This window comes from Macrotis lagotis, chromosome X (assembly GCF_037893015.1).
Source record: "Macrotis lagotis isolate mMagLag1 chromosome X, bilby.v1.9.chrom.fasta, whole genome shotgun sequence".
NCBI classification, from domain to species: domain Eukaryota; kingdom Metazoa; phylum Chordata; class Mammalia; order Peramelemorphia; family Peramelidae; genus Macrotis; species Macrotis lagotis.
Window position 1 is genome coordinate 611751477 of NC_133666.1, and position 27884 is coordinate 611779360.

The following is a 27884-nucleotide window of genomic DNA, read 5'->3' on the forward strand; positions in this document are numbered from 1 at the left end:
AATAATGAGGGAGGGAGTATATCAAAGAAAGAAATCATAGAAACAATAAGTACCTGAGAGAGAATAACAATAAGAGTTTAACAGAAGTTCTGGGATATAGTAGCCCTAGAGGAAAAATCCTTTCTGAAAATATTGGTTATCAGATTTAATTTTTGGAATTCTTATCAGACTCATTGACCAATATTATAGGTCAGGATTTTAATTTTTCCTTTAAAATTTGTTCTGCTCAGCTAAATTATTAGAGACAATAAAATCTGTATCTTTATCAGCCCCCTTTGAACCTCTGATTATCACAGTCACTAGTCAGTAGTTGGGTGAAAAGTTAGTTTGGATTGACAAAATGGTTTAAGAAAAAATAATTATTATGTATGCCATTAAGAATAGTCAATTTAATTGTTTTCACCTAAAATGTCAAATAAGATACTGACTTTTATCTCCCAAACAGAGGTGGGAGATTGCACTGGGAAGTTTCATTGTGGGAGAGCTAGATAATCTAAGCAGATTTCTAGGGATGGTTTGGCTTTATCAGAACAGGGTGGGGTCAGCAAGAGGCCTTACCCAGTGAAATCAGGCCAGACTTTAGTGAAATGAAAAATTCTGGCTGGTGGCAGGGAAGAGTCTTTCTCTACTGCTTTTATCTTCTTTGCTTTTAGTTTTTATCAACACCTTTCTTTGCTTAAAGAAATAAAATTGCCCCCCCCTTAATTATTTATAACTCATTTTCCATTTACTCTTCAGGTTGCTTAAAGAAAAAGTCGATTCCAAACCTAAATGCTAACTATATAAAATTGGTGACTTTAGTGAAAATTGCTCTTTACTTAAATGGCCCACACATGCTTTCTACTCCCCTCTGTGATAACAACCCTTGAAAGAAAAGCTTCTCTTCCTCTCTACACAAAGTGGTTTAGTGTACCTCTTTGACCCACCTCTGACCACCTTTGATAAATACCAAGAAACTCACAGAGAAAATTAAGCACGTTAGCCCAGCATCCCTCAAGCATGAATAATGAATGATCATTATTTTAGTTATGTCAAGGGGACTTACTTAAGATGGACTTCAGTACACTGTCGTTGAGGTGCAAAGCAAGCAATCGCCCAGACCTTGATTTCAATTCCAGTGTGGAACTGTTTATTCCTCATATCCCAAACCCCCTGGACAGGTGTAGCAATTGCTTTATTCTGTAAAAAGTAGGAGAGAGTTTGTAAAAGAGAAAGAAAAGGGACTCCCATGAATTCTTTTCTTAGTTACATGGTTTTATAAAGCTTTGTAAGACTTTAAAGTTAAAACAGTATCCAATGTGAGATAAATTATTAGAATAAGAGAATACTATTATTCCGAAAACTTTATATTAAGCATAATGAAACAGAAAACTCATAATGTATAATTTAAGGACTTTCATGGACATCACCTCATAATACTCCTTATAACAAGACCATAACGACAGGTATTATTCTTTTATATAGGGAAACTGAGGCTTAAAGGTACCCATCATCACACAGCTTTTAAGAACTGTTGAAGGGATTTAAACACATCTTCTAAAGTGACAGAAATGAGTTACTGGAGGAATAAAAAGGAAAGAGCAGCAAATTTAAATCTAATTATTAAGCATACGTCCAATACATGTAAAATAATTTGTTTCCAAAAAATAATTCCACCAGGGAAAGGGAAAAAGTGGAGCATGAATGATTCTTTTCAATTTTGCATTTTGAGGAAGAAGATCAAAATTACCCAGATTTCCTACAGTTTTCTCTCCTACAAAAACCTTTCCTGAAATTTAACCTTCACAAGGCAAGGAAAATTCCCTTCTTTTTTGTTGATGTTCCATATAGGCAATTCCAATTTTCAACTTCATGGATTGGCTCAAAAATTGGAAGGATTTTGTTAACTGTGAGAAAAGATGGTAGATATTGTTGATGGTGATCAATTTCACTTCTCTGCCAGAAAAAACAGAACTATACTCGAGGTCAAACCATGCTTTCATAACCTCCAAAAGCCCTGAAGCATATACTTAAAATACCAATGAGACCAGATGATGCACAAGTTATGTTCTGTCACATACCCTGCCTCCATAGAGGATTGATGGTGGCTGCAAGACCCGGCCAGTGACATCTGTCATTTCATCTTTAACCATTATGCCAAATTCACGAACATAAGGGTCTGTATTGAAACTCGCACTTCGCATCTTAAAAAGAAAACAATAAACAAAAGGTCAGACACAGACCAACATTTCTTCATGAGAACATGTCCACGCATAACTGCACAAAGGATTTCGTTGCAATAGGTTCTGAATTAACTAGACAAAGTTGACAGTTTGGGTCCTTGTAACAAACAAATAATCACTCACCAATTTGCTGATCTCTTCTTGCCGATCAGGTGCTGATCTTGCAGTTGCCCGTATCATAGTAGAGGTTTGATTGTCAGTCAGTTTCTTTATACATCTCTGTCCTGCCACTATGTTGCATACCTATGAAGGTAAAAGGAAAAAAACCAGTACACGTATTCAGCCTAGTTATGGAGCTTAGGGGCAATATTAAATTCAAGAAATCTCAATATAGCAATGAATATTTTCTCCAAAATTAATTGGTCTACTTTATGAATTTCTTCTCACAAAAAGATCTTCTTCAAATTGGGGTGGAATGACCACCCATCAGAGGGGTTTCACACTTTGAGATTCATACCTGAATTGAATGAGATAGATTTACCCAGTTCTAGAAATTGAATGTGATTACTCTTAGACTACTTCAATTCATCTAAAACTCTGAGCCAGTTTGTCCATCTTTAAAATAAGGAAGTTGGGAAAGGTCATGACCAAGTTTATGTGAATTCAGATTTAATTATTGCATTTGAATAGAATTAGTTTCCTTTTTGGTCCTATTTTATATATTTTAGAATATAATTTTGAGAAGAATGATATAACTTCTAGCACTGAGATTCTATTATTCTAAACAAATTACAATCTGTGTATACTAATGTGAGGTACACAAATATAAAATCACAGGTATGTCCCTAAGAACCTTAAATTATACAATTTTTAAGTACATTTTAAAATGAATTGATCTCATATTTCAACTCATATTTTCCTGGAATAGACAAGATTGCTTGAAGTAATTAACCTAAAGTTCCTTCATGCTATCTGTTGGATTTGCAGCCTAACTCTTCTATTATTATTATTTTTTTGCTAGGCAATGGGGTTAAGTGGCTTGCCCAAGGCCACACAGCTAGGTAATTATTAAGTGTCTGAGACCGGATTTGAACCCAGGTACTCCTGACTCCAGGGCCGGTGCTCTATCCACTGCGCCACCTAGCTGCCCCTAAGCCTAACTCTTTTATGTTAAGATCTCTCTACCTGTCCAGATCCTTTTTTAGTGCCTAATACAATATTAGCCACAATTCAGCTCAATAGTTGCTTCTCAATAAATATTTGTATCTTTTCTCTGGACACCAACTCTAAAGGCTCAACGGTACTGAACTCTAAACTTCAGGAAATCCAACCCAATCCTAAAAAGAACAATGAAAAAACAATCAAAACTCCTGTTTTCATTTTCAGTCTTTACTATGGTTTAGGCCAAGGATTTTGATATGTTACAAAGTCCAGTCACAGGATGACATAAAAACTAAAAGATCTGTATTTTTTAGTATCTAAAAAAGATCACCTAAACACCATAGATCTTATAGAGACCAATACATGTAAAGAAATTTGGAGATTACTTGCCTCAAGGGGAAGATATGTATGCTTTTGCTCCTGTCCAACTTGTAAACATGGAAGGTGAGGATAACGTAGAACCAACTTATGTCTGTCTTTAAAATACTGTGCCACCGTACATTCAACAGTCTGGCCACTCTCTTGCTGAAGTGGGAATCTAGGGATAAAGAGGCTCAGGCTGTAAGCTTAACCACGATTCCCTGGATTAAAATTGGTTTGTTGGAAAATATTTTATAGACAGTCAAAGCATAAATTTAATAAAAGCTTATTAATGATCTCCTGTTATAGGCACCAATAAGCTCCTATTTTTTTTAAGGTAGGGATGGGGCAAGTAGGGCAGGAAAGAGTAGGGGAAGTCACAAATGAAGATAAAACATTTTCAACAAAATATTCTAAAATCAAGCTTTTAAATTACACTGAAAGAACTCAGGTTTAAGAAGCTAGGGAAATCACACATACACACAGAGAAATGTAGGGCAGATGGAACTACATAAGGAAACCACATTGGAAATTTCATTAATCTTTCTAGTAGAAAATACTTTGTAATCTTGTAAATCATTTATTGGGCAAATATTTTCATACAGGACCTTTAGCTCCTGCAACAAGAAATAATTTAAAATGACTAAAATAGTTCCTGTGAATGGAGATATAACATGACTAGGAAAAATAACACATCCCAAACACATGAATTTTTGATAGTAGGCAACCATATTTGAGGTGCAATATATCCAAGGAAACATTACTTTCCAGCCAGAACAACAATCGCCACCTAACACACCAAAATGTTTTTTGTCCTTTTGAAGATTTTGAGAGAAGAGAGTAAAGAAAGAAGGCATAGTTTATATTGTGTCTGCAACAAAGTTGTGCTGCTGGAAGTCACTTCTAAGGAGAGGAGTTACTACTGCAGACTAAGATTTGATGGTGGAGTAGTTTGCCATTTCCTTCTCTAGCTCATTTTATTGATGAGGAAGCTGAGGCAAACAGGGTGAAGTGATTTGCTCAGGGACACACAGCTAGTAAGTGTTTAAGGCCAGATTTGAACTCAGAAAGATAAAACTTTTTGACTCCAGGATATGATCAATTCTGCTTAGATCAGAGGTTAAGTTAGGAATAACCAGGTTAAAAAAAAACTCAGTAAATTCCAGTTTAATATAAGGAAGAAATTCTTTTTTTAAAAAAAATTTAAGTCAATGGGGTAAAGTGACATGCCCAAGGTCACACAGCAAGGCAATTATTAAGTAGCTGGGGTCATATTTGAACTCAGGTCCTCCTGACTCCAGGGCTCTATTCAATGCACTACTTAGCTGCCCCTTAAGGAAGAAATTTTTAATTAGAGCTTTTCAGCAATGAACTGGGCTGTCTCAAAATGAAAGAAAGTTCTCCCCAATACTAAAGGAGTTTAATCAGAAGGAAAATAAATCCTGTCATGAATGTTGTAGAATGGATGGCATTCTGTTTTGGGTAAGGGTTAGACTACAAAAGCCCAAGATCATTTCCAAACAAAATTTATAACATAGACACACACATACAGTTCAATACAGTTGAACATTATAACATGGACTTGACTACTAAGATCAAAAGCTTGATTTAATAACTAACATTATTTTATTTTTTATTTGGCAACACCAATGCTATTACTAATAGTAATGATTTCTTTTCATTTTTTCAGGTAAGAAATTTCCCAAATCTATAAAATTCACAAAGACAAAAATGGAGATGTGTGCGTATGTATTCGCTATATACACATATTACACACACATATCAATTATTTTTTGTGAGTTTTATATGATTTAGGACATTTTCTTTACATGTATTTAATCATACACATATATACATTTAGTATTCTACTAATGAACTTCATATTGATTTATTATGAAAATTTGGAATTTATAATGAACAGAGGAATGGTCAAAAATGTTATAAATAAAAAATGAAAAATTTTTACTTTAACATATGTAAAAGGAAGAAGTCTTACGTTTGGTGACTTGCTGGTCGTCTGGTGACATTACACACACGGTACTTTCTCTTCATCTGTCCACAGTGTGTTATCTCTACCTTTAGACCTAAGAGAACAAAAATTCCATGCTTCTAGGACCTTTCAAAACTCTTCCCAGTCTACAAGGCAAATTCATATATCTTTCTGCACTCCCATATTGATGATACCTGCATCGACAGATATAATAACCACTCTCCTTCATAACTGAGTAGACTATTTAAGAGTTACTGTTGTAGAAAATTTCAACATACCAAGGACAATATAATGATCTGCCACTTGGAAGGACCCCCAGGCAATATAGATATCATCTATCACTATTATTGCTATTCAATCATTTTTCAGTAGTGTCTTGACACCATTTGTGATTTTCTTGGCAGTGTTCAGATGAGGAAACTGAGGCAAATAGGGTTAAGTGACTTGCCTAGGGTCCCACAATGTGATTTGAACTCAGAAAAATTAATCTTCCTGAATCCAGGTCAGGTACTCTATCCACTACACTACCTAGTTGCCCTGGTAGCCTGCCAGCATGCCTCTAGTATCTTTCTTGCATGAGAAGAACTACCAGAGACTGTATTCTAGACACACAAACCCCTCAAAAACTCATGGTCAAGGGGCGGCTAGGTGGCGTAGTAGATAAAGCACCGGCCTTGGAGTCAGGAGTACCTGGTTTCAAATCCGGTCTCAGACACTTAATAATTACCTAGCTGTGTGGCCTTGGGCAAGCCACTTAACCCCATTTGCCTTGCAAAAACCTAAAAACAAAAAAACAAAAAAAAAACAACAAAAAACTCATAGTCATCTTTATGCCAAAATGGAAATTAGAATAGAAATTCAGTTGTGATGACTAGAAACAAACAAAACTTTTTTTTAAAAGGGTCTGGATGAGTTGCAAATTCAGGGCAAACTAAGGCAAGCCCTCAATGATGGGATGAAATCTGATGATGTCAATTTGCTGTCCAGTCCTAACACACTATATACTCTGACTTATTTTTTTTTTTTTGGCAAGGCAATGGGGTTAAGTGACTTGCCCAAGGTTACACAGCTAGGTAATTATTGAATGTCTGAGTATGGATTTGAACTCAGGTCCTCTTGACTCCAGGGCTTGGTGCTCTATCCACTGTGCCACCAAGCTGTTCCCTATGACGTACTTTCAATTTCTCTCTCAGTTCTCTTTGTCCAAGAGATGATCATATTAATATAAAATCCTAAAGAAAGAACTACTGTAAGAGAAATGGAAAGGAGGTAGAGAGGCAGAGAATCTGCCTACATTATCTGATCTATAATTACAGTATTGATGTCTCACATTCTTTATCCTGTAGATATAAAAAACAAATTGCTAAAAATCACAAGAATGCTACTATAAACCTAAAAAGATTGCCAGGAAGGGACTTGGTTCTGAAGAGATAACTTACAACCTATTAATTCACATAGGAATACATTTTTCCCTCTGGTCAGTAGGTCATTTATCATGAAAGTTGAAAAGTCCTCTATACCCCCTTTCCCTCCCCTTAATGACTTGCTTATTCAGAAAATGACACGGTATATAGCTCACATATCCTGTGAAAATGCATTTCATTTAATCTTCAGGGGAAGGTAATTAATTCCTACTGCCACCCCCAACTCCCTATAAAAACACATAAATGAATAATAGCTAACAAAAAGTGGTGATAAGCAGAGCCTGTCAAGTTTGGCAGAATTAGAACATTTTAACCTCAACAGAATGGAGAGCCTGCCTAACATTCTAATTCAGCAGAGTAAGACTAAAGGATAAAAGTGATATTTTCTAGGAGCATTGTACTTTTCAAATGTGAACCCTTACCTTTGATTTCTTTGGTAAACTTTACCCTTTGGGAATCTGTCAGAGGTTTCTGTTGCTCTTCAATACTTTTGAAATCCAAAACTTCACAAACAAACTCAATTACTGGCTGTGCCTTGTAAAAGGCTGTTGCTGAAACTATAGAGAGAAAGAAATGTGAAAGACATGGCCTCAGTAACAGGTTAACTGAATACTTATAAAAATGAAAATAAAACTGTAATGTTCTTATATAAGCTCATATCTTCTCTCAAATCTATGGGGCCTGTGGACAACAGAAATCCCCAGTCTTGAAGATCTCTAAAGTCTCCTTAGACTCTTAACATTTTATAATAATGCCATGTCTGTATATTTGAAATGGTTCTTTCTTTTTTGGGAGGGAGGAATGACATACAACTAAAATACATAATGTGAAAAGGTTTTTTATATTTTAACCCTCATACTGTATAGCAATAAATTCCTTATGCTCTAGGGCAGCAATCTTTTATTGATCTTTGTACTCTCATAATGTATTGCATATATTAGGCATTATAGAAATATTTGTTTGGTTGAGTCATGAAGAAGCGAACCATCTGGTAAATCACAAATAATATCGAATATACTATGGAGATAAAACTTGACATTATTATTATTATTAAAAACAATATCATTCATATAGTGCTTAAAGATTTTCAACCTGCGATATATAATAGTATATTTTCATAACAATCTTGAGAAGTATGTGCTTGAGAAGTAGGAAACTGAAGAAGAGAGAGATTAAATAACTAGTCCAGGGTCAAAGGCTAGTGAGAGGCTAAACTCAAATCTTCTTGAGTCCAAGACCAGTGTAGTTTTGCATTGCCCTACTTAACCTGACATACAATTTAGGTCTAGAAGAGAATTTGAATCACAGGTCGAGGATTAGAGGTTAAGTGGTTCAATTCTAGCAATGATGCTTTTCCCACCCACAATGCTATATCCTCATAGTTTTTCAGAAATAAACATATGAGAACAGAAAAGAAAGTCTTACCATCAATGTTCAACATCATTTTCCAAAGTGAAGGTCGGACTGATTGATGGAATCCAAACCAAACTTCCCTTCCCCCACCAAGAGGATTTGAGCATCCCTCTGATGCAGTAAAAAATGATCGCCCCACAGGTGTGTACCTGGAAACAAGAAATCAGTCAATCTTTAGTACAAATTACTTTTCAAATAAGATGACAAGAATCAACTTTAGAAAATATGTAATAAAATAACCATCCATCAACAAGCATTTCCTAAGTACCTTCTAGGAAACCAGCCTATAAGGAATGATTAATCAGGTCTTAAACTTCGATAAGACATTATATGATCCCTCACCTCAAGATAGTTCTTATAGTGAATGAAAAGATAATATAAATGCTATCATTATTTTCCTTTAAAATACCAGGAATAAAATTCACGGCTACATTTTTGCACTCCAAGTTATATCTAATCAAGGTGAGTAATATAATCCATAAGACAAAAAGTAACCTGCAGAAATAAAAGAAAAATGGTATGAAAGGACAAACTCAGTTCAGAAGAATAAAGTTCAAAGGTATCATATTCCAATAAGTAGTCATCTGACCAGGAAAAGTCTTAATGTCATTTCTCTGGCTCTAGCCAACAATGTCTATTCAACAAATCAATTTTGTTGGGATATATGGCATCTTGAAGACACCAAGAAATTTGTTTGAAGTGGATTGAAAAGACAAACTAGGGGCGGCTAGGTGGTGCAGTGGATAGAGCACTGGCCCTGGAGTCAGGAGTACCTGGATTCAAGTCTGGTCTCAGACACTTAATAATTACCTAGCTGTGTGGCCTTGGGCAAGCCACTTAACCCCATTTGTGTTGCAAAAATCTTAAAACACGCTATATCAGTATTCATCTCAATGATATTGACATTGGCCCAAGCATCTACTAATGAGCAAAAAACTGAATCTAGACTAGGAAATGAGTGGCCACACTAACTGGAAAAGTAGGGTTGGTGAAGAAGTTGAGAAGTAGTAAGCTTAATACATTCATCAAGGTCTATAATCTTAAAGAAGTCACGTGAAACTACTTTTGCAAGCTTTGATACTATAGGATCATATATTTTGTTAGTTTTTGAGACTGGGCTTATAATTTAGAGGGATAGCTGGGGGCATTCAGCATGTACTGCTATAGGAAAAATTCTTGGACCGGCTCAAGAGAGAAAAGGAGAAAAGCATTTGCCAAAAATGTTTTCATTAATCAGAAACAAAAGACAGAAGTTTGAAGACGATCAGACACCATTGTAGATTCAACCATAAACAATGCTGACTAGCAATCTGGCTATTCCCATGACCCTCTAGGCAGCTTCTGAGAAATCAAAGTGCTTGGTTTCCTAGAGGAATATGGTTGCAGGTCTATGAGGAAAAAGCTGTGCTGATGATTAGACCATTGAGAGTCAGTGTTAATATATCCTGTTGTCTCAGCCCAAAATTGCTGGAGAGCTGTGGTAGCTAGCTGATATGGAAGGGAAAGGGAAACCAAATTCAAAAAGACCAGAGCATCCAGACATAAACAGAAGACTTGTTTCCCATCAAATTAGGTTGTGGGGTGAGACAGTTCTGGAAAAGGCATCAAGAAGGATGTCTTTGCACAACATTCCCTTCACTGTAATAATTTGCAAGTCATGCCATCATATATTCAGGGATGTCCAAAATGCAGCTGCCTGTGGGTTTATTAAATGCTTTAGTAAATGAAGCCAAGCTACTGCAGAGCTCTTACTAAAATGGCAAAACAAAATATACTGTCTAATGTTTCAATAAACACTTTTAACAATAAGGTTGGACACCCCTAATATATATATATATATATATATATATATATATATATATACACACACATGTCACAGCCCTCTTCAATTTCAAGTACTCCACCTCCTCCTCCTCCTCCTAACTACCACTACTACCACTACCACCACTACTACCACCACCACCACTACTACTACTACTACTACTACTACTACTACTACTACTACTACTACTACTACTACTACTAAAGGATCAGATCATAAGTATCTTCAAGTAGGAAGAACCCCCAAAGAGTTAAAAATCACAACTCCTCTTTGATACAGGAATCCAATATCAGTCATAAGTGGTCATTTAGCCTCTCCTTAAAGCCAAGGTAGCCCTCTGCCTTAGGAAATTTATATTGTATGTAGAAGCTGCTAATACCTAAATCACACACCTCTGTTAGTATAGGAGAGGAGACCAGACAAGAAGAAAAGAGGAATGGTGAAATAAAGGAAAGAATTCAAATCCAATTAAGAAAAATTAGATTTATAGATTGAAGAGATCTTAGTCCCTTATTTAAGTCCATCACCCTTATTCGTTTGATGAGTAAAATAAGATCCTAAGGTGTTATGTATTTTGTCCAGTATCACAAAGATATTAAGTATAAAAGTTGGGAACCAGGCCAAGTATATCTGATTCCAAATTCAGTCTTTTGGCTACTCTGTCAGTCTGCTGAGCTCAGAGAAAACAGATAGACCAAATGAATAAGAATAGATTGTGCACACGAAGCTGCAGGTTTTTATTATCCTTTGAAGAGCCAACAGAGCATAGTGCAAAGAGTGGCTAGACTTTGAATCAGGAAAACTATATAAATCCTCCCCATGATATTCTGTGAACAAGGGTGAATCCTTTAACCTCTGTATCCTCAGTAAAGTGGGAGGTAATACCTGTTCTGAAGTGCCTACCTCAGAATTATAGTGAATTACAAATGAAATCATGGGAAATACCTTGACAGTATTTCAAAGTGCAATAAAGGCCCATGAGTGAGTAACATATATTAGAATTCATATTAATGGAAATATGCTAGATGAATTTAAATAATGTGCTTACTTCCTAGGACTCATTATTTGCACTAATCAGAACCTGGCTTTATTGAACATAAGTTTTTCATATCAATTTTTTTGGGGGTTGAAAAATTTGATATAAAGCAATCTTGTATTTTAAGATTGTGCTATGCCAGGTCTTCATGACAGTATCAGAACAATCATGACTTATTACATTGCCTGGTAACAGTCACTTTCATAAGAAAAAATTCCAGGGTATAATAAAAGCTCACAGCTTTTTATATCAGCTTTAACTCTGTGTCTTACATGTATCACACTTGTCAGAATCATGGTTACCCTTCCTGAAACAAGATACCACGACCATCTTTTTAAACCAAAACAAGAATAGAATATAGAGGTGAAAATCAGAAAAACCACCATCTCTTTGTATATGTAGAAATTTGAGATATAACACGTCACACTAGATCCTCATACCTCATGGATGGCAAATGTCTCATCACTACATCCAGTGCCTGGATGGTTTCAAAAGGGACACTTGGTAGGCGACCAGAGAGCGCGTCATGCAAAGCTTGGAGACTCACACATGACATCCACTTTATGGCCACCTTAAATATCCTGTCTTTTCCTTCTCCAGGCAACGTGACCTCCAACTCCACCTGCAACAATATTAAAAACAAACAAGATGATTCTTTCCATTTCAAAATAGAGATGGTAGTTGAAGCTAGTGAAGGTAGCATTCTAGGACTGAATCCAGAATTAAGGCACCTGAATTCAACTGATCTTCAGTGCTTTACAATTTTACAAAATGCTTTATGCACCTGACCTTATTTGTAGCTAAAGCTATATATGTGTGTGTGTGTGTGTGTGTGTGTGTGTGTGTGTGTGTGTGTGTATTTTAAATCTCACTTGATTTTCAATTATGCTATAATTATACTAATTTTAAGATGAAGAAACTGATGCTAAGTTTAATGACTCAAACAACTGGGAACTATCTGAAGAAGGATTTAAACAAGTCTTTCCAACTTGAAGTCTGATTTACTTGATTCACTGCTATCCAATGTACTGTTGAGTTGTTCAATATTATCTGCACAAAAATTTAATGAGGTGGTTTGTAGAAGTGTTAAACCCAATTTAAAAATGAGGAAAAGCAAAGCTCTGAGAAGTTAACAGTCTAATCAATCAAACAGTTCTGAACCATAAGACAACATCTCAAATGCTTGCACAATGCATATCTAACATTTCCATCATCTACCTAACCAGTCACTTGATTACAAATCCAGTTATTTCTCCTCCATGCCCATTGCCTTGGATACTGGTTAGATAATTTTCAGATGGGCAGAGAAAACAGTTGAAGAAAATTCCAAGCCCAAAGGAATATATTTTAAATAAAATTAAAAAGGGAACTGTCATAATAAGATAGTGAAATTTGAGCCTCACCAGCCTTAGTATTATCTGAAGCCTGTAAGAAGCCTGTTGAACAGATTCTAAATATGGTGATCAACTCTAAGAGGTTTCTGAGTCCCTTCAAAACCATAAAACTCAGCTGATGATTAAAGAATAAAAAGGAAACCCAACTCTTTGGATAAATGTGCAAGAAGGGGCACACTATTTGTGTAAGTAAAAGTCAAAAATATTTGCTTTCTGGATCAGTAAATATGTACTTCTAATGGAGTTAATAAAACATAATTCCTTGTAATTCCACTTTTCCTCCTCCATCCCATCTAAAAATATGGTGGTCAGAAAAATAATCCTGAGGCCTCCCATTTTAAACCTCATGTAAAGTACTAACTATACCTATAATATTACTGACCCACACTAATTCTGCATCTGTTTATTTATTTTAAAATATTTTATTCCCCCCCAGTTACAGAAAGATAATTTTTAACATTTATTTTAAAAAATTAAGATTCAAATTTTTTCTCTCCTTTCATCTCCCCCTTCCCTGACACAGTAAGCAATTTGCTATAGGTTTCACATGTTCAATGTCAAAATATATTACTGTGTTAGTCAGTCATGTTGTGAAAAGACCCATAAGTTTAAAAAAAAGAAACCACATACAAAGTGAAAAATAGTATGCTTTTATCTGCACTCATATTCCATCAGTTCTTTCTATGGAGGTGGCTAGCACTTTTAACCATGAGTCCTTTGGAATTGTTTTGGATCACTGTATTGCTAAGAATAGTTAAGTCATTCATCATTGATCACTGTATAGTATTTTTTATTTTTTCTTTTATTTATTTAAGGCAATAGGGTTAAGTGACTTGCCCAAGGTCACACAGCTAGGGAATTATTAAGTGTCTGAGGCTGGATTTCAATTGAAGTCCTTCTGACTCCAGTACTGGTGCTCTATCCACTGTGTCACCTAGCTGCCCCACTGTACAGTATTAATATTACTGTGAATAAGGTTTTGCTGGTTTTACTCATTTCATTTTAAATCAGTTCATATAAGTCTTCTGAGGCTTTTTTGAAATCATCCTGTTCACTATTCATTAAAATCATATACCACCACAGGCTGAGTCATCCCAACTAATGAACATTCCCTCAATTTCCAATTCTTTGCTACTATAAAAAAGAGCTTCTATAAATATTTTTGTACAAATAGGTCCTTTCCTCTTTTTTTTCTTGCTTCTTTAAATCTCTGAGATACAGACATGGTAGTGGTATTGTTGGATTTCTGATTCTGTTTAAAGGTGTAATGGTGTAAAGGTTTTGAAAAAGACACTGACTCATTTTTTATTTAAATTTTCCAGGAATACTTGGCACTCTATCTAAATAGTGCTGTTTTAAGCCCACTGGAACATGAAAATGCAGAGCAGTTAATTTTGTGGTCCGTTTTTAATTAAGTTAGGATTTCCTGTTTGGAAGATATTAGAAAGTTCAAGTCTGTAAATGAAGTATAACAACCAACAGGAGGTTTTTACCTGCTTTTGATATCTGAAGCAGTCTTCTTTTGGCTATGATAGAGATTCAAAAGAAAAAAAAATCCCTTAATATATTAGATTTAAAAGGACATGAATACTGGCATTCAAACCATGCTTTAAGATATCTATGCAGTCTAGCATAGGTTGTATGATTGACTGATCTAGTAATATGGGCCTCATATAGGAACAATTCATGATGAAGTGCTGAATTTATTGTCAAGAATACCTTGATTAAAATTTCAGTTTTGCTTTTTATTATTTGTATAACCTTGGAACAAAAAACTCAGTGGGTCTCAGTTTCCTCATTTACAAAATGAGTGAACTGGATAGCCTCAGAGAGCCTTCTACTTCTAAATCTATGATAACAATTTATTTTAAATGTGAACAATGAAATATAATTTAATAAGTAATGTCTGCTCATCTCAAACTATTTTCAAATAAGTGAAGGAAGACATCAATGAAGTTCTTTTGCCTAACAAGTCCCTCACAGTTTGTTTCCAACTTAATCTATCTGAATAAGCTTCATATACTCAATGTATTCACCTAGTGCTCCCCAATATGGAGTGAATATATTCCACATAGTAGAAAAGATATCAATCAAGGTACAAGAAGGAAATACTATAAGAATTTATATTTTTTTGAAAATCACAAATTAAAATGTATACTTAGTATAAAAAAAAACCCTCACTCATAACATGCTGCATTATAACTTATGATATACAAAGCAGCCTGAAAAAAAGAGTGGGAGTTGCACACCATCATGGGAGGGATGATGGCTCTCTCATTCAATTTTCTCTTAGCATATTGTGACAAATTGCAACTTACACATAATGAATTCAGTGGATTATGGCCTGCATTATCTCATTCTAAGTAAAATAACCCTTATAAATGGACAAATGGCCTAAATACATTCTTGCAAATGAATTAAGAATATTAATAATGTAGGTACAAGTGAATAATAAGAAAATGACAGAGTTGACAATTGAGCTATACTATTTAAGAATGAGCTCTGTCAACTTTATTTGAAGGAAAAATATGAAATTCTACTTAGATAACAAGCCAGCAATACACAATCAACCCAATTATTTGAAATATGGATTTATAGCAACATTTATTAACAAGAAATCTTGCTTTAATCATATACTGGACCTTGACACATTTGCTATGAAGTCATTATCATTAGTAAAATATTAAAATCTAAGCTTCTGTTTCCATAAATAATGTCACTCTGGGGGCAGCTATATGGCACAGTGAATAGAACACTAGCCCTGGAGTCAGGAGTACTTGAGTTCAAATCCAGCCTCAGACACTTAATAATTCCCTAGCTGTGTGGCCTTGAGCAAGCCACTTAACCCCATTTGTCTTGCAAAAACCTAAAATAAATAAACAAATAAACAAACAAATAAATAAGTGAATAAATGAATGAATGAATAAATAAATAAAATGTCACTCTGTTATTTTTCTAAATTGTTTAAAACCGCCTAAATTGTTAAATTAAGTTTTAAAAAAATCACAATGCTCTTGATATTAGTCTTACAAAAGACTTTTGTAAAATTTAAAAAATAAAATTTGTTGATTCTTTATACTATATAATAAACATACATATACTGAGAAAGAATTTTTGGGAATATTTAACCATTAAATTTAGTCAAACTACCACCTTGGAATAGATCCTTAGATTTCCTTCCTGTGTATTGTTTTTAAATTGTTTTCTGTTATTTTATCTCTCCCTGTTATGTTTAATTACTTACTTAGCTCACATGTTACACCCTACATGAATCAACTGACATGTATCTATTAAGCATTTATTATACAGCTACTCAAGGCAGAGTACATTGCGGTAGGGAAAGGAGAAAGAAATCTGGACTCAAATCGCAGTGCTTCATTCTACCTATAAAGAATCTGGATAGGAGAAATACCTGAATTAAACATAATGGTATAATTAATGACAATAATAACAATAACAACTACTAGGATATACATAGTGATTTATGATTTATAAAGAGTTTTAGATATAGTTTTCATTGAATTTCAACAGCCACCATTTTAGGTTGGTGTGGTTATCGTCACAATTTCATGATGAAGAAACTCAAGCTAGGAGATATAAAATGATTTGCTCAAAGACACAGGAGTAAATAAGTATCTGAAATAGGCAGCATAGTAAAAAGGAAAGTGTGTTGGATTTGGAGTCAGAGGAACAAGATTCAAATTGGGGCTTTGCCATTCATTGTCTATGTAACCTCAGGAAAAAGTTAGTCACTTCACTCCTTTGGCACTCAAAAATGAGGTTGGACTAGATAGCTTCTAAGGTCCTATTAATTCTCTAGATTAAGATCCTCTGTTAATTTATATTACTAGCTCTAAACTGCAGAACTAGAGAGAGGGTTTAGTTTAGTGATAGAATCAGGATTAACAAAGAGCTTTTCTAAGAATTTAGCATTGAAATGGAAAAGTATTATTACAGTCATTTCAGTTGTGTCCCGACTCTTTGTAAGTCCATTTGGAGTTTTCTTGGCAAAGTTATTGGGTTTGCAATTTACTTCAAGCTCCTTTTACAGATGAGAAAACTAAGACAAACAAGGTAAAGTGACTTGTCCAGGTTCACAAAGCTAATAAGCATCTGAAGTCAGATTTGGGTTTAGGAATAGGAGTCTTCCTGACTCCAATTTGAACTGTACAACTTAGCTAGCCTTGAAAAGGAAGAGTAATCTAGGACTATAGCTTGAGGACATAATAAGATACCTTTTTAAGACTAAAGATGACCTAGAAACATTCATAGATGCACAGAGAAAGAGACTATGCATAGATATTGCAACTCAAAATCATATCCTGGGACAGATTAAGAACTTAACCAGGACAAACTGTCCTTGCCAGAATGAAAAATAACCTGGAGTTATACAATGGCATTGACATCTTTTCAGGGATATAAAAACAGTCCATCCAACCTTACCCAACTAAAGAGACAAGGTGCTGGACTTGGAATCATAAAGACATCAATTCAGATCAAGCTTCAAACTCTTAATATTTCTGTGACTCTGATCAAGTCATTTTCCTCATATACAATATAGGGATAATAATAGAGCTGTGAGCATTAAGTAACATAAAGTGACTTTCCAAACTGTAAAAAAGTACTGCATAAAAGCTAGTTATCATGGTTACTATGATTATAAAGATAAGGAGAATGAGATAAGGAGGTCAAAGGAGATTAATGCTTTTGTCTATGAGTATTAAAGAATAATACTGAATCTTCTCCAATGAGGACAACCTGAAGTAAAGAGAGACTGGGTTAGACAGAGATGAAAGTCTGGTCTATGATATAGAAGTCACCTGACCTTTCTGGGCCTCAGTTTCCTCTTTTGCTAAATTAGAAGGCTGAAGTAGAAGATCTCTAAGTCTCTTCCAGACCTTAGCTCTCCAAACTCTCTAAGGTTTTATGCAAGAAACATTAGGGTGTACAGGTATCAGGGAAAACATAAGAGCTGTTGAGTCCTTTTCAGGGCTGCTTTCCCCTTTGGTGTCCAACTGATTCATCCAACTCTTGCTTCTGACTCTAGGAAACTATAGTATATACAGTGGACACACCCCAGTAAATTATTTTGGCCGACAGGATAAACAAGGTTGAAGATGACCAATGAATCTCAAAAGCATCAGTAAGCATCAGATGTCTTTGCCAAACATGGGATAATTTGCCCAGGATCACAGAATAAGTGGATAAGAATAATTTGTTCCAACAGGTCATGTAGGAGGCAGAAGTGAGTGCTGTAGAATGCTTAAGAGCTTGGTTTGACTTTAAAGAATCTAAGATCATCCACTGTATCCCAAGACATTACCAGTTGTCTTGGCTTTTGTCTTGGTGTTCAACTTTGTGCAACTCTGCCTCAGTTAAATCCATTTTACACTCAAGTCAAAAGACATCATACATGCATTTTTATCATTTTTACCTACCACAAAGTCCTGGGGCAAACAGTAAGTGACAAACTAGCATGTACAAAGACACTGATGCTATAGTCACAACCCTGGACACAAAAAGCCTAGGTCTAGTATCATCTCACTTGACTGAAGCTGTAATGGGATTTAGCAATCCTATAGGTGTCTTTTCTGCTCACCTCCTGGTATGAAGGGGCTATAAAATGTGCCATAAAAATTTTTGCAAAGTTGGTTTGACTTATCACTGGTACATGGAATGTACCCATGCTTATGGACAATACAAAATCCAGTAGACTTGAAATATAAACAGCCCTTGTTGAGAGAACTCAGAAGATATTGCATCCAAACAGAAGCTCTGAGTGAAATAAGGCTGGCAAATGAAGGGCAGCTTATCAAAGTTGGAGTTGGATACACATTTTTCTGAAGTGGCTGCAGCAATAGGGAATACCATGATTTTTCAATAAAAACTAATCTAGTTAACAAGCTCATATACTTCCCAAAAGGAGTGAATAATAGGCTCATGATTGCCAATTATAGGAAAGTGACACATCACTATCATCAATATAAATGATTCCACCAAGACAAACCCTGATGGAGTCAAAGAAAATTATATGAAAACTTGGAGACCTTCATTATCAATGTACCAAATGAGGACAAACTTTTAATTCTGAGTGACTTTAATGACAGAGTAGGCAGAGACTATCAGATATGGCAGGGAATCCTTGTGGGGAATGAAGTCAGAAACAGCAACAACAAGATTCACCCACTACTGAAGACCTGAGAATCTCATGGCCTTCTTATCACTAACAGTCTTCTGTTTACCTAAACATAATGAAACTTTGTAAATGACCCCACAGCATACACATTACAACATTTAAAAGACTATGTCATTATAAGAAGAGACTGACAGAATGTGAGAATGACAAAGGTGATGTGAGGCACAGAGTGCTGGACCAATGAAAGATTTATCCTTTCCAGCAAGCCACTTAACCCCGTTTGCCTTGCAAAAACCTAAAAATAAAAGACTTATCCTTTCCAAACTAAACATTCACATTCAACAAAAGCAGCAGTCTCAAGGAAAGATAACTACCTAAAGACATATGTCAACAGATTAGAGCACTTCTCTCTAAATATCTTGTTGCTCCCTTGAAGTAAAAGGTGAATTAACAATGGAGTAGAAAAAGAGTAGGTAGCTTTCAGAGATTTGATGTTCAGCATTGCATTTACTACTACTACTACTCTGGACCAGAATACCTGGAAATTTCAAGACTGATTTGACAAAAATGATGAGGAAATACAGAAGTATTTCCTGAGAACTCGGCAGGACTTACTAATAGCTTGGTATGTGGTGTAGTGGATAGAGCAATGGCCCTGGAGTCAGGAGGACTTGTCTTCAAATATGGCCTCAGACATTTAATATTTACATAGCTGTGTGACCTTGGGCAAGTCACTTAACCCTACCATCATGCCATAAAACCAAAATATAGATAGATAAATAAAGTACAAGTAAAGCTTAGAAAGGAGAGATGCAGGATTCTTGGCTTAGTAAGAAGGCAAATAAAATTCAGTTTTATACTGATAGTATCTGTCCAAAGTGCTTTATTTATGGGACAAAAACCTATGTACTGTATCTCAGCTACTCAGGGCTGATGGAGCCACATTGATAAATGATAAGAACATCATCCTTGAGATCCTTGGAGTTCTCATTAGACTGTCATCAATCAACAATGAAGTCAATCACAAATCCTCAGTTTGAAGTCTATTCCTATAGACCAAATGAAGAGGTTTTTTAAGGCTCTTCTTATGTGGTAAAATGCCTGGTGCTGTATTCTATTCTTATTGAGACTTACAAGGCAAGGGATTCCTTGATCATAAAAATACTGACTAAAGTTTTCCAGATTATATAGCAAGAAATTTCCCCCAGGAGTTCAAGATGCTTCCACTGTCCATCTCTATAAAGTAAAGGGGGGGGGGGGAAAGTTTGTCCTGTGACAAGCACAGAGGGATTCTCTCTTTCTTAGTCATTACTGGCAAGATTCTTGCCAGAGTCCTCCTTAATAAGGTGATTCTTCACCTGGAAGATAATCATCTACCTGATAGTCAGAATAGGTTCAGAAAGATCTGAAAAACAGTTGATCATGGTGTTTGATGCCCAAAGATTCCAGAAGAAATGCCAGGAATGAAGAGAGATCTAATCAGGGTCTTTGATACTGTCAGTCATGAGGGCTTCTGGAAGATCATAGTAAAATTTGATTGTCCAGAAGTTCACCAGTATTGCATGTTGGTTCCATGATGGCATGTTTAGATGGGTCCTGGAGAATGGATGATATTCTCACACTTTTCTATTTAATGATGGAATGAAGCAGGAGATGTTTTCATCAAAAATGTCAGATGATTTCAATATGGATAAAAATGGCATCAAGTCCACACCTACACTAATGGTAAATTATTCAATTTGAAAAGGCTACAAGCCAAGACTAATATGGAGGGAGAGTTGGTAATGATTTTGTGTTCACATATGATCAAGCCCTCAGTGTAGCCACTAAGACTAAGATCCAACTGAAAATAGATCAATTCTTTGCCTCTCTTGCTAATTTTTGGCCCCACAATTAACAACAACAAAACACAGGTGCTCCACCAGCTACCACCACACCAGCCATGTGGAACCATCAGTTACAGAAAATGGAGAAATTCTGAATATTATGAATAAATGTACTTACCATAACAGTATATTTTCCTGGAATTTATACATAGATGATGAAACTGATACATGCACTTGCTCACTGTTTGGGATGCTCCAAAGGAAAGTGAGGGAGACAAGAGATATTAAATTGTCTATCAAACTAAAGGTCCACAATGCTGACTCATTGCTATATGCTTGTGAAACCTGGACAGTATATCAGTGCCATGCAAAGAAACTGAACTGTTTCCATTTGAACTGTCTCAGGAAAAAATCCGAAGATTGCTTGATAAGATAAGGCACCAGATACTAAGATTCTTTTTTGAGTAGAACCACCAAGCATTTAAACTTTACTTCAGAGACTGCAACCCTGATGAGGTAGCCATATTGTTCAAATGTATATCTGCCTAAAAGACTTTTTATGGAGAACTCACACAAAGCAAGCACCCCATGGAGATCAGAATAAATGATACAAGGATAATCTCACAGTCTCTCTGAAGACATTTGATGTTGATTGGAAATCATAAGAAACACTAGCACAATATTGCCCAGCATGATGTGATTGCATCAAAGAAGGTACTTTGCTCTATGAGCAAAGCAGAATTGCAGTAGTTCAAAAGAAATATTAATCATACAAATTTAGAGCCATCTTCACTCTAAAAGTTCAGATGGACTATTTGTGCCTAACTTATGGTAGTTTGTATTGGTCTGATCAGTCATACTTAGATTCACTGTATACATGACCCCAGCATCCTTTACAAGAAATAATGTGTGGTGGTGGGGGGCAGCTAGGTGGCACAGTGGATAGAGCATTGGCCCTGGAGTCAGGAGTACCTGAGTTCAAATCCAGTCTCAGATACTTAATAATTACCTAGCTGTGTGGCCTTGGGCAAGCCACTTAACCCCACTGCCTTTCAAAAAACCAAAAAAAAAAATAATAATAATAATGGATGGGAGGGTGGCTAAGTGGCACAGTGGATAGAGCACAGGCCCTGGAGTCAAGAGTACCTGAGTTCAAATCCAGCCTCAGACACTAAATAATTACCTAGCTGTTTGGTCTGGACAAGCCACTTAAACCCCATTTGCCTTGCAAAAACCTAAAAAAAAAAATGTCAGACAACCATTAAATGCCACTACAAGGGCAACTCTGCTAAGCAGTAGATATATGAGGAATGGCAAAAAAAACAAAAACAAAAAAAAACAGTTCCTGCTCTCAAGGAGTAGTAAAAAAAATTTACAAAAAGAATATATGTAATGTAATGGAAGATAATATATGAGGAAAGGTTACAGAAGTAAGGGAAAGGAGTAAGGAATAAGAAGACTGGAAAGGTATCAAGGGGACAGGTTATGAATGACTTCAATAGCTAAATAGGAGGCAATAGGGAGCAAATGGAGTTGACTGAATGGGAGGTGGTGGCTAGGGTTTGACATGATTAGACCCATGTTTTGAGAAGTTCAATTTGACTCAAACAATTAGTTTGACAACTGAGCAGAGGAGACTAGAGTGAGAAAAGACCTAAGATTTTGGTCTTGCTTAAGAATTGACACTAGATCTTGCTGGACCATAGAAAGCTATTGCCATAGATCAAATATGAGAGGCAATGTCAGTGCAGAAAGGGGGAGGAGGGGAGAGAACAGAACAGAATAATGACAATAATAACTAGGATTTATGTAATCTTTAAATTTTGTAACATTTAAAAATTGTTATCTCAGTTAATGCTCATAGCAGTACTATAAGGTAATGGCTATTATTATACTCCTTTTACAGATGAAAAAAAATAAGAGTAGAAGGTTAAGTGACTTGTCTAAGTGTCTAAGGCACTTGAACTTGGGTCTTCTTGAGTCCAGAATCCTATCAACTGTGCCATCTAGCTGCCATGAGAGATGTTACTAAACTAGAACTGACAAAGACTGAATACTGTGAGGAGATGAGAAAATAAGGAGTTGAGGTTGTTTATGCCTAGGTTGCAAGTTTGGGTGAATGGAGGATGATGGCACTCTAGATGGGAGTAGAAAATTTGGTAAGAGGGGAAGGGATGAATTAATTCATATCATTCTATTTTAAATACAAATCATAAATACAAAACAATGGTAGCAAATAGGATTTAGTTCTGGGATTGAAAAATGTAGTGTAAGTCCATGATAGTAATTCAATCTCTATAGCAGAGAAAATAAACTCAATTCCCATTCTTATCTATAAACCATTTACCATTTTGTGTGTGTGCCATGGGCCCCAGGCCATCTGGTTAAACCTTTGAAGGAATAAAGTTCTTTTATTACAAAAATTTATATATGCATATGAAATTTATAAATGAACACATATGCATTTATTTAATGCATAAAATTCACAGAATTTACAAAGGAAACAGGTTATATTAAAATATAGAAACATCCTCCCCCCAGGTCCTCAGACCTTTCTCAAATCTAACTCAGGATCCCTTTAGAGTGGACTTCAGGTTTCAAACTTCAGATCTAAGGTGACTAGACTTAAAATTTTCATCTTTAAAATGGGTTCATCTTAGAAGTAGCATACATCTGAAGGCAACCCGAGTGTTGTTTGAAGACAGAATATAAGCTTGAAGATATACACTTCTATGCTTAGTAATTAGAAATTGTTTTCTTGTATGTTTGTCCCTAAGTGGCACAAAAATAAGGACTGTTTATAGTTATTATAATTTGCTGCTAAAGCAGGGACAGGACAAACTGGTGTGGCAGAAAGTATTCAATGGATGAAGGGTATGAATTTGAGATTTAAGATAGACAGATCACACACAGACACACAGACACACAGACACAGACACACACACACACACACACACACACAGTGTTTCCCTGTAGTCAGTCTGAAATGCATCAGTATTCAGCATATTGTTAATGATTTGAAAAACTAGACTTTTAAAGACCTATAAGCGTAAAAACTGGAATCTGCCATCAGTCGTCACACTAAGGTAGAATAGTACACACAGTAGAGAATTTTTAAGAGTTTAATTTCTCTAAGTTGGGAAACACTACATAATGATTATAATTTTCAAACACTAGGTTATATTTATTACAGTAGATCCTTGACAAGTCTTTTTAAAAATGAAAAAGTCTTTTAAAATATTTACATCATCCCAGTTAAAAAAAAAAGGACAACCATAATCCACATATGCCCTTGGTACCAGCTCCTCTTGGTTACAGGTAATGGTTGATAAGATACTCCTACAACTGTTGTAAATTAATTCTACCACAGCTAAATTCAGAAAACCAGAGGTAAAATCTGCATTGAAGCTCCCAGAACAACAAGCAAAGAGTTGGGGTAGACAAAACTTGAGAGGGGAAGAAACTTGAGGGAGTTCCTTCTTCTTTCCTTCTAAGATACTATCATGATAATGCTATGATTAAGGAATCTTAAAAATTCCCTCAATAGATCAGGAGAAACTCTCGTCTAAAGGAAAGCAATTTTATGAAACTGACCCTGGCATTTTGTAAAGGAAAGGAACACTAGTATCTGCTTGCAAAACAGTGCTCAAATGAAACAGAAAGGTTTTCTTTTTTGTGTAGCATAAATATTAATTAGGAATTTTAATTATTTGGGCTAACAACTTTCTTTATTCACTACCAAAATCTAAAACCTACAATCTAAATTCATGACCCATTTGAGAAAGTTAATCTATTTTTTCACTAGGACCTATTTTGTTTGACTCCTATGCATATGAAACCATTTAGTATCTTCTCTGCACATGTCCATTCTTCACTGTCAACTCCAAGAAAAAAGAGCAAATACTACTCCTGTCTCTGTAGCAGTTTAAAGGTTACAAAGTGCTCATATTAAGAGTTAGTGCAAGTAAATACAAGAGTGATACTGAACAGTCATTGAATATAGCACTTACAATCATACTTGGAATTAATTCAAAGTCAAGTACATTATTACTATCTTTGCCAATGTACCAACTCTAAAGTTTCAAGTTGTCCTATGCCCTAGTAACTGCATGTCTCTGGGTGCTGGACACAAATTATAATCCCCATTCCCAAGACTGTCTGTCTACTCTGTATCCTCCCCCCACCCCAGCTTAATGAAAATATTGACTCTGGTTCTGATTGCCTCTTTCATATGTTTAGTAAAGAATGGGATAAGGAACAATATATAATTGTATGAGCTCATCAAGAACCTAGGAATTTCTTAAAAGTATAAAAAAACAAGGAAAATTTATCAACATCATAAATATAGAACATGGATCTGAATCATATCATTCTATTGAGAATATTAATGGAAAATCTATCCCTACTTCAAATTATGTTTTCATTTCATGATCTCTTTGAGGACAGGGACTATCTTTTACCACTTTTTGTATTCCCAATGCTTAGAGAAGAGTAGAATAGGAACTTAATAAATGATTGTTGATTGATTACACTTTATTCAAAACTCACTTTTAAGAAAACTTACTTTATCCCTCCCAATGGGAAGAGGCATTGCTGTATAGAGGTTTTTTCTTCCATCAAATACTGGTTTACGATCCCCAAAGATCTGTGTTTTAAAGTGCTGGACCATATGCTCCACTATTTCTCTGTAACAAAAACAGAATTTAGGTAAAATGTCAATAAAAATATGAGTATCATTCCCCTCTCTCCCAATAGCAAAGTAAAGTGACATTTTCTTGTTAAGAGCAATTTTAAGCTATTTTTAAAACTCCAACAACCCTGTTAGATTGAGTTGTACTGTTTTAATGTCACTCAGTCAGCAAACATTTAGTCAGCACCAATGATGTGCCAAGTCCTGTGTTAAGCACTATGAATACATAGAAAGGCAAATACAGGATTTCTGTTCTCAAAAAGCTCATAGTTTAGTGGGAAAGTTAATATGCAAATAACTATGCATGAGCAAGATAAATATAGGAAAAAGTGAGGCTAATCCAAGAGGGAAGGCACTTTGATTATAGAGGAGTGGGAAAAAAGGCTTCTTGGAGGAAGAACATTGGCTGAGTCTTGAAAGAAGCCAGGGAAGTCGAGAAGTCGAGATGAGAAGGATAGGTTTCTATGCAAGGCACCAGCTGGGGAAAATGCTGGCTGATAGGAGTATCTTTTTGGGGGAATAGTAAGGCAATCCATGTTGCTGGATTGCAGTGAGTGTGAGGGAGAGTATGATGTAAGAAGATTAGAAAGGTAGCAAGACATTAGAAACCAAACAAAGGATTTTATAGTTGATCCTGGAGCTAACTGAGAACCAGTGGAATTGAATGAGGAAAGGAATGACAAGGTAAGAAATGTGTTTTAAGATTAATTTCATAGCTGACTAAAAAATAAGACTGGTATGGGGCCAGATGAAACAGCAGGCTATTTCAATAGTCCAGGCAGGATGAGATGAGGGCTTGTACCAGGGTGGCTGATATGTTAGAGGCAGAAGATGGGAGGGTTATGCCAAACATTTTATGAAGGTAAAGTCAACATTATTTGGCAGCAAATGGTAAAGATGGGTTTTCTAGGTTGCCAGCCTGGGTGACTGGGGTGGGGATGATGGACTCCTGAAAAGAAAAGTCAAAATAGGGAATGAGAAAAGTTTGGAGTGGGGATGGGGGGGGGGGAGAAGAGGAGAAATTGAGTTCAGTTCCAGGAACTGAATTTAAGATGTTTATGGGATGTGAAATTCATTATGGTTAAACAGCAGGAGATGCCAAATTGGAGGTCAACAGAGAGGCTAGGTTGGAAAAATAGATCTAAAAATCATTTACATAAATATGATCACTGACCACATGGGAACTAATGAAATAATACAGAGGGGGGAAAAAAGGCCCCAGGACAGAGTCTTGAATGTACATCAGTTAACTGTAGGTCTCCCTCACAGTCATCAATGTACAATTGATATGATTCAAAATTCAGCAAGAGACTAAGAAGGAATAGTCAGATAAATAGGAAAAAGAACTAGGAGAGAGGAATATCTCATAAAGAATATTAAGGAGAAGAGGGTGAGACACTGTCAAAAGCTATATGGAGGTTAAGAAGGATAAGATATAATGGCAATTAGGCAATGAACAGATCATTGAGAATTCTGGAGGAAACAATAGTACAGAGAATTAAGGAAAGGAAGTGGTCTTTTTTTTTTATAGACAGGCTTCTCAAAGTTAGCTGAAAAGGAGAGAGATGGGATGATACAGAGAACCAAGCAAGAGTTTTCTTATGTTAAAGCTAACATTGACATGTCTGTAGATAACAGGGAAGGAGCCAGTAGATGGAAGAGCCTCAAGAGAGAATGGGAATAAATGGTGGGGACAAACTGCTACAGAATATGGGAGAAATATAGAATGATAATGGCAAGGGTAGTGGATGGATCAAATGAGGGGTTTTTGAGAATGTTTATATATTGTAGGGAATCCACTAATAGAAAGGGAGAGATTGAAAATTAGTAAGAGATGACAGAGGGAATCAATCTGCTAGAGATGATAAAACTGAATGGGGTCACTGTAGAAGGGTTTACCCTGGTAAGAAGGGCCAACTCATTATGTGAGACAAGGGTGAAAGAAGAGATAGTAGTGAAAGGCATCTGGGTGATGTGAGATAAGGAGGAGAGAAGAGGGAGCTCTCCACAAATGACCTCAATTTTTTTCAGAGAAATAGGTTGCAAGATGTTCAACTGAGAGAAGCATGGGAGAGGTAGGGGAGGCATGAAGAGGATTAAAACAGTTTGGAAAAGCCTCTATGGAGAATGGCGCAGTAAATCATTTAGAGAAGCATAAAAGTTTTGCCATACTACAGTTGAGGCCCCAGCTGAGATTATGAATTTGTGTAAATTTGTAGATTCAGTAAGCATGGTTTCATGGTTTTCTCTACCTTCATTCAGTAACATATGACTAGCAATGGAAGTCAAAAATGGTTGGGATAATCTAAGGGCTGAGGGCTGGCAAGGCAAGATAACATGATGAGTAATTGAAGAGAAGAGGACGATAAGAGAGTTAATACGGGGAAGGGAGAAAAGCGTAATTAGTGTAGCATGATGGCCTAGGGAAAAAACTAAGGAGTCAAGAGATTGGAGGTCATGATGAGACTGA

At 35.8% G+C, this 27884-nt stretch overlaps 1 protein-coding gene across 4 annotated transcripts in view; it reads right to left on the reverse strand.

Moving 5' to 3' along the window:
• Positions 1-27884, reverse strand: part of AGO2 (argonaute RISC catalytic component 2) — a 143583-nt gene that overhangs the window by 33537 nt on the left and 82162 nt on the right. For 2 of the 4 annotated variants that reach the window (XM_074202731.1, XM_074202730.1), the window contains exons 3-12: positions 25289-25409; positions 14256-14288; positions 11809-11990; positions 8523-8659; positions 7520-7654; positions 5680-5767; positions 3714-3861; positions 2346-2465; positions 2061-2183; positions 1046-1179 (exon numbers count right to left, since the gene is read on the reverse strand). In XM_074202731.1, the coding sequence (XP_074058832.1) occupies positions 1046-1179; positions 2061-2183; positions 2346-2465; positions 3714-3861; positions 5680-5767; positions 7520-7654; positions 8523-8659; positions 11809-11990; positions 14256-14288; positions 25289-25409 (1221 nt within the window). Of the gene's footprint in view, positions 1-1045; positions 1180-2060; positions 2184-2345; positions 2466-3713; positions 3862-5679; positions 5768-7519; positions 7655-8522; positions 8660-11808; positions 11994-14255; positions 14289-25288; positions 25410-27884 lie in introns of all 4 variants that reach the window. The other 2 variants (XM_074202733.1, XM_074202732.1) reach the window with 2 other exon arrangements.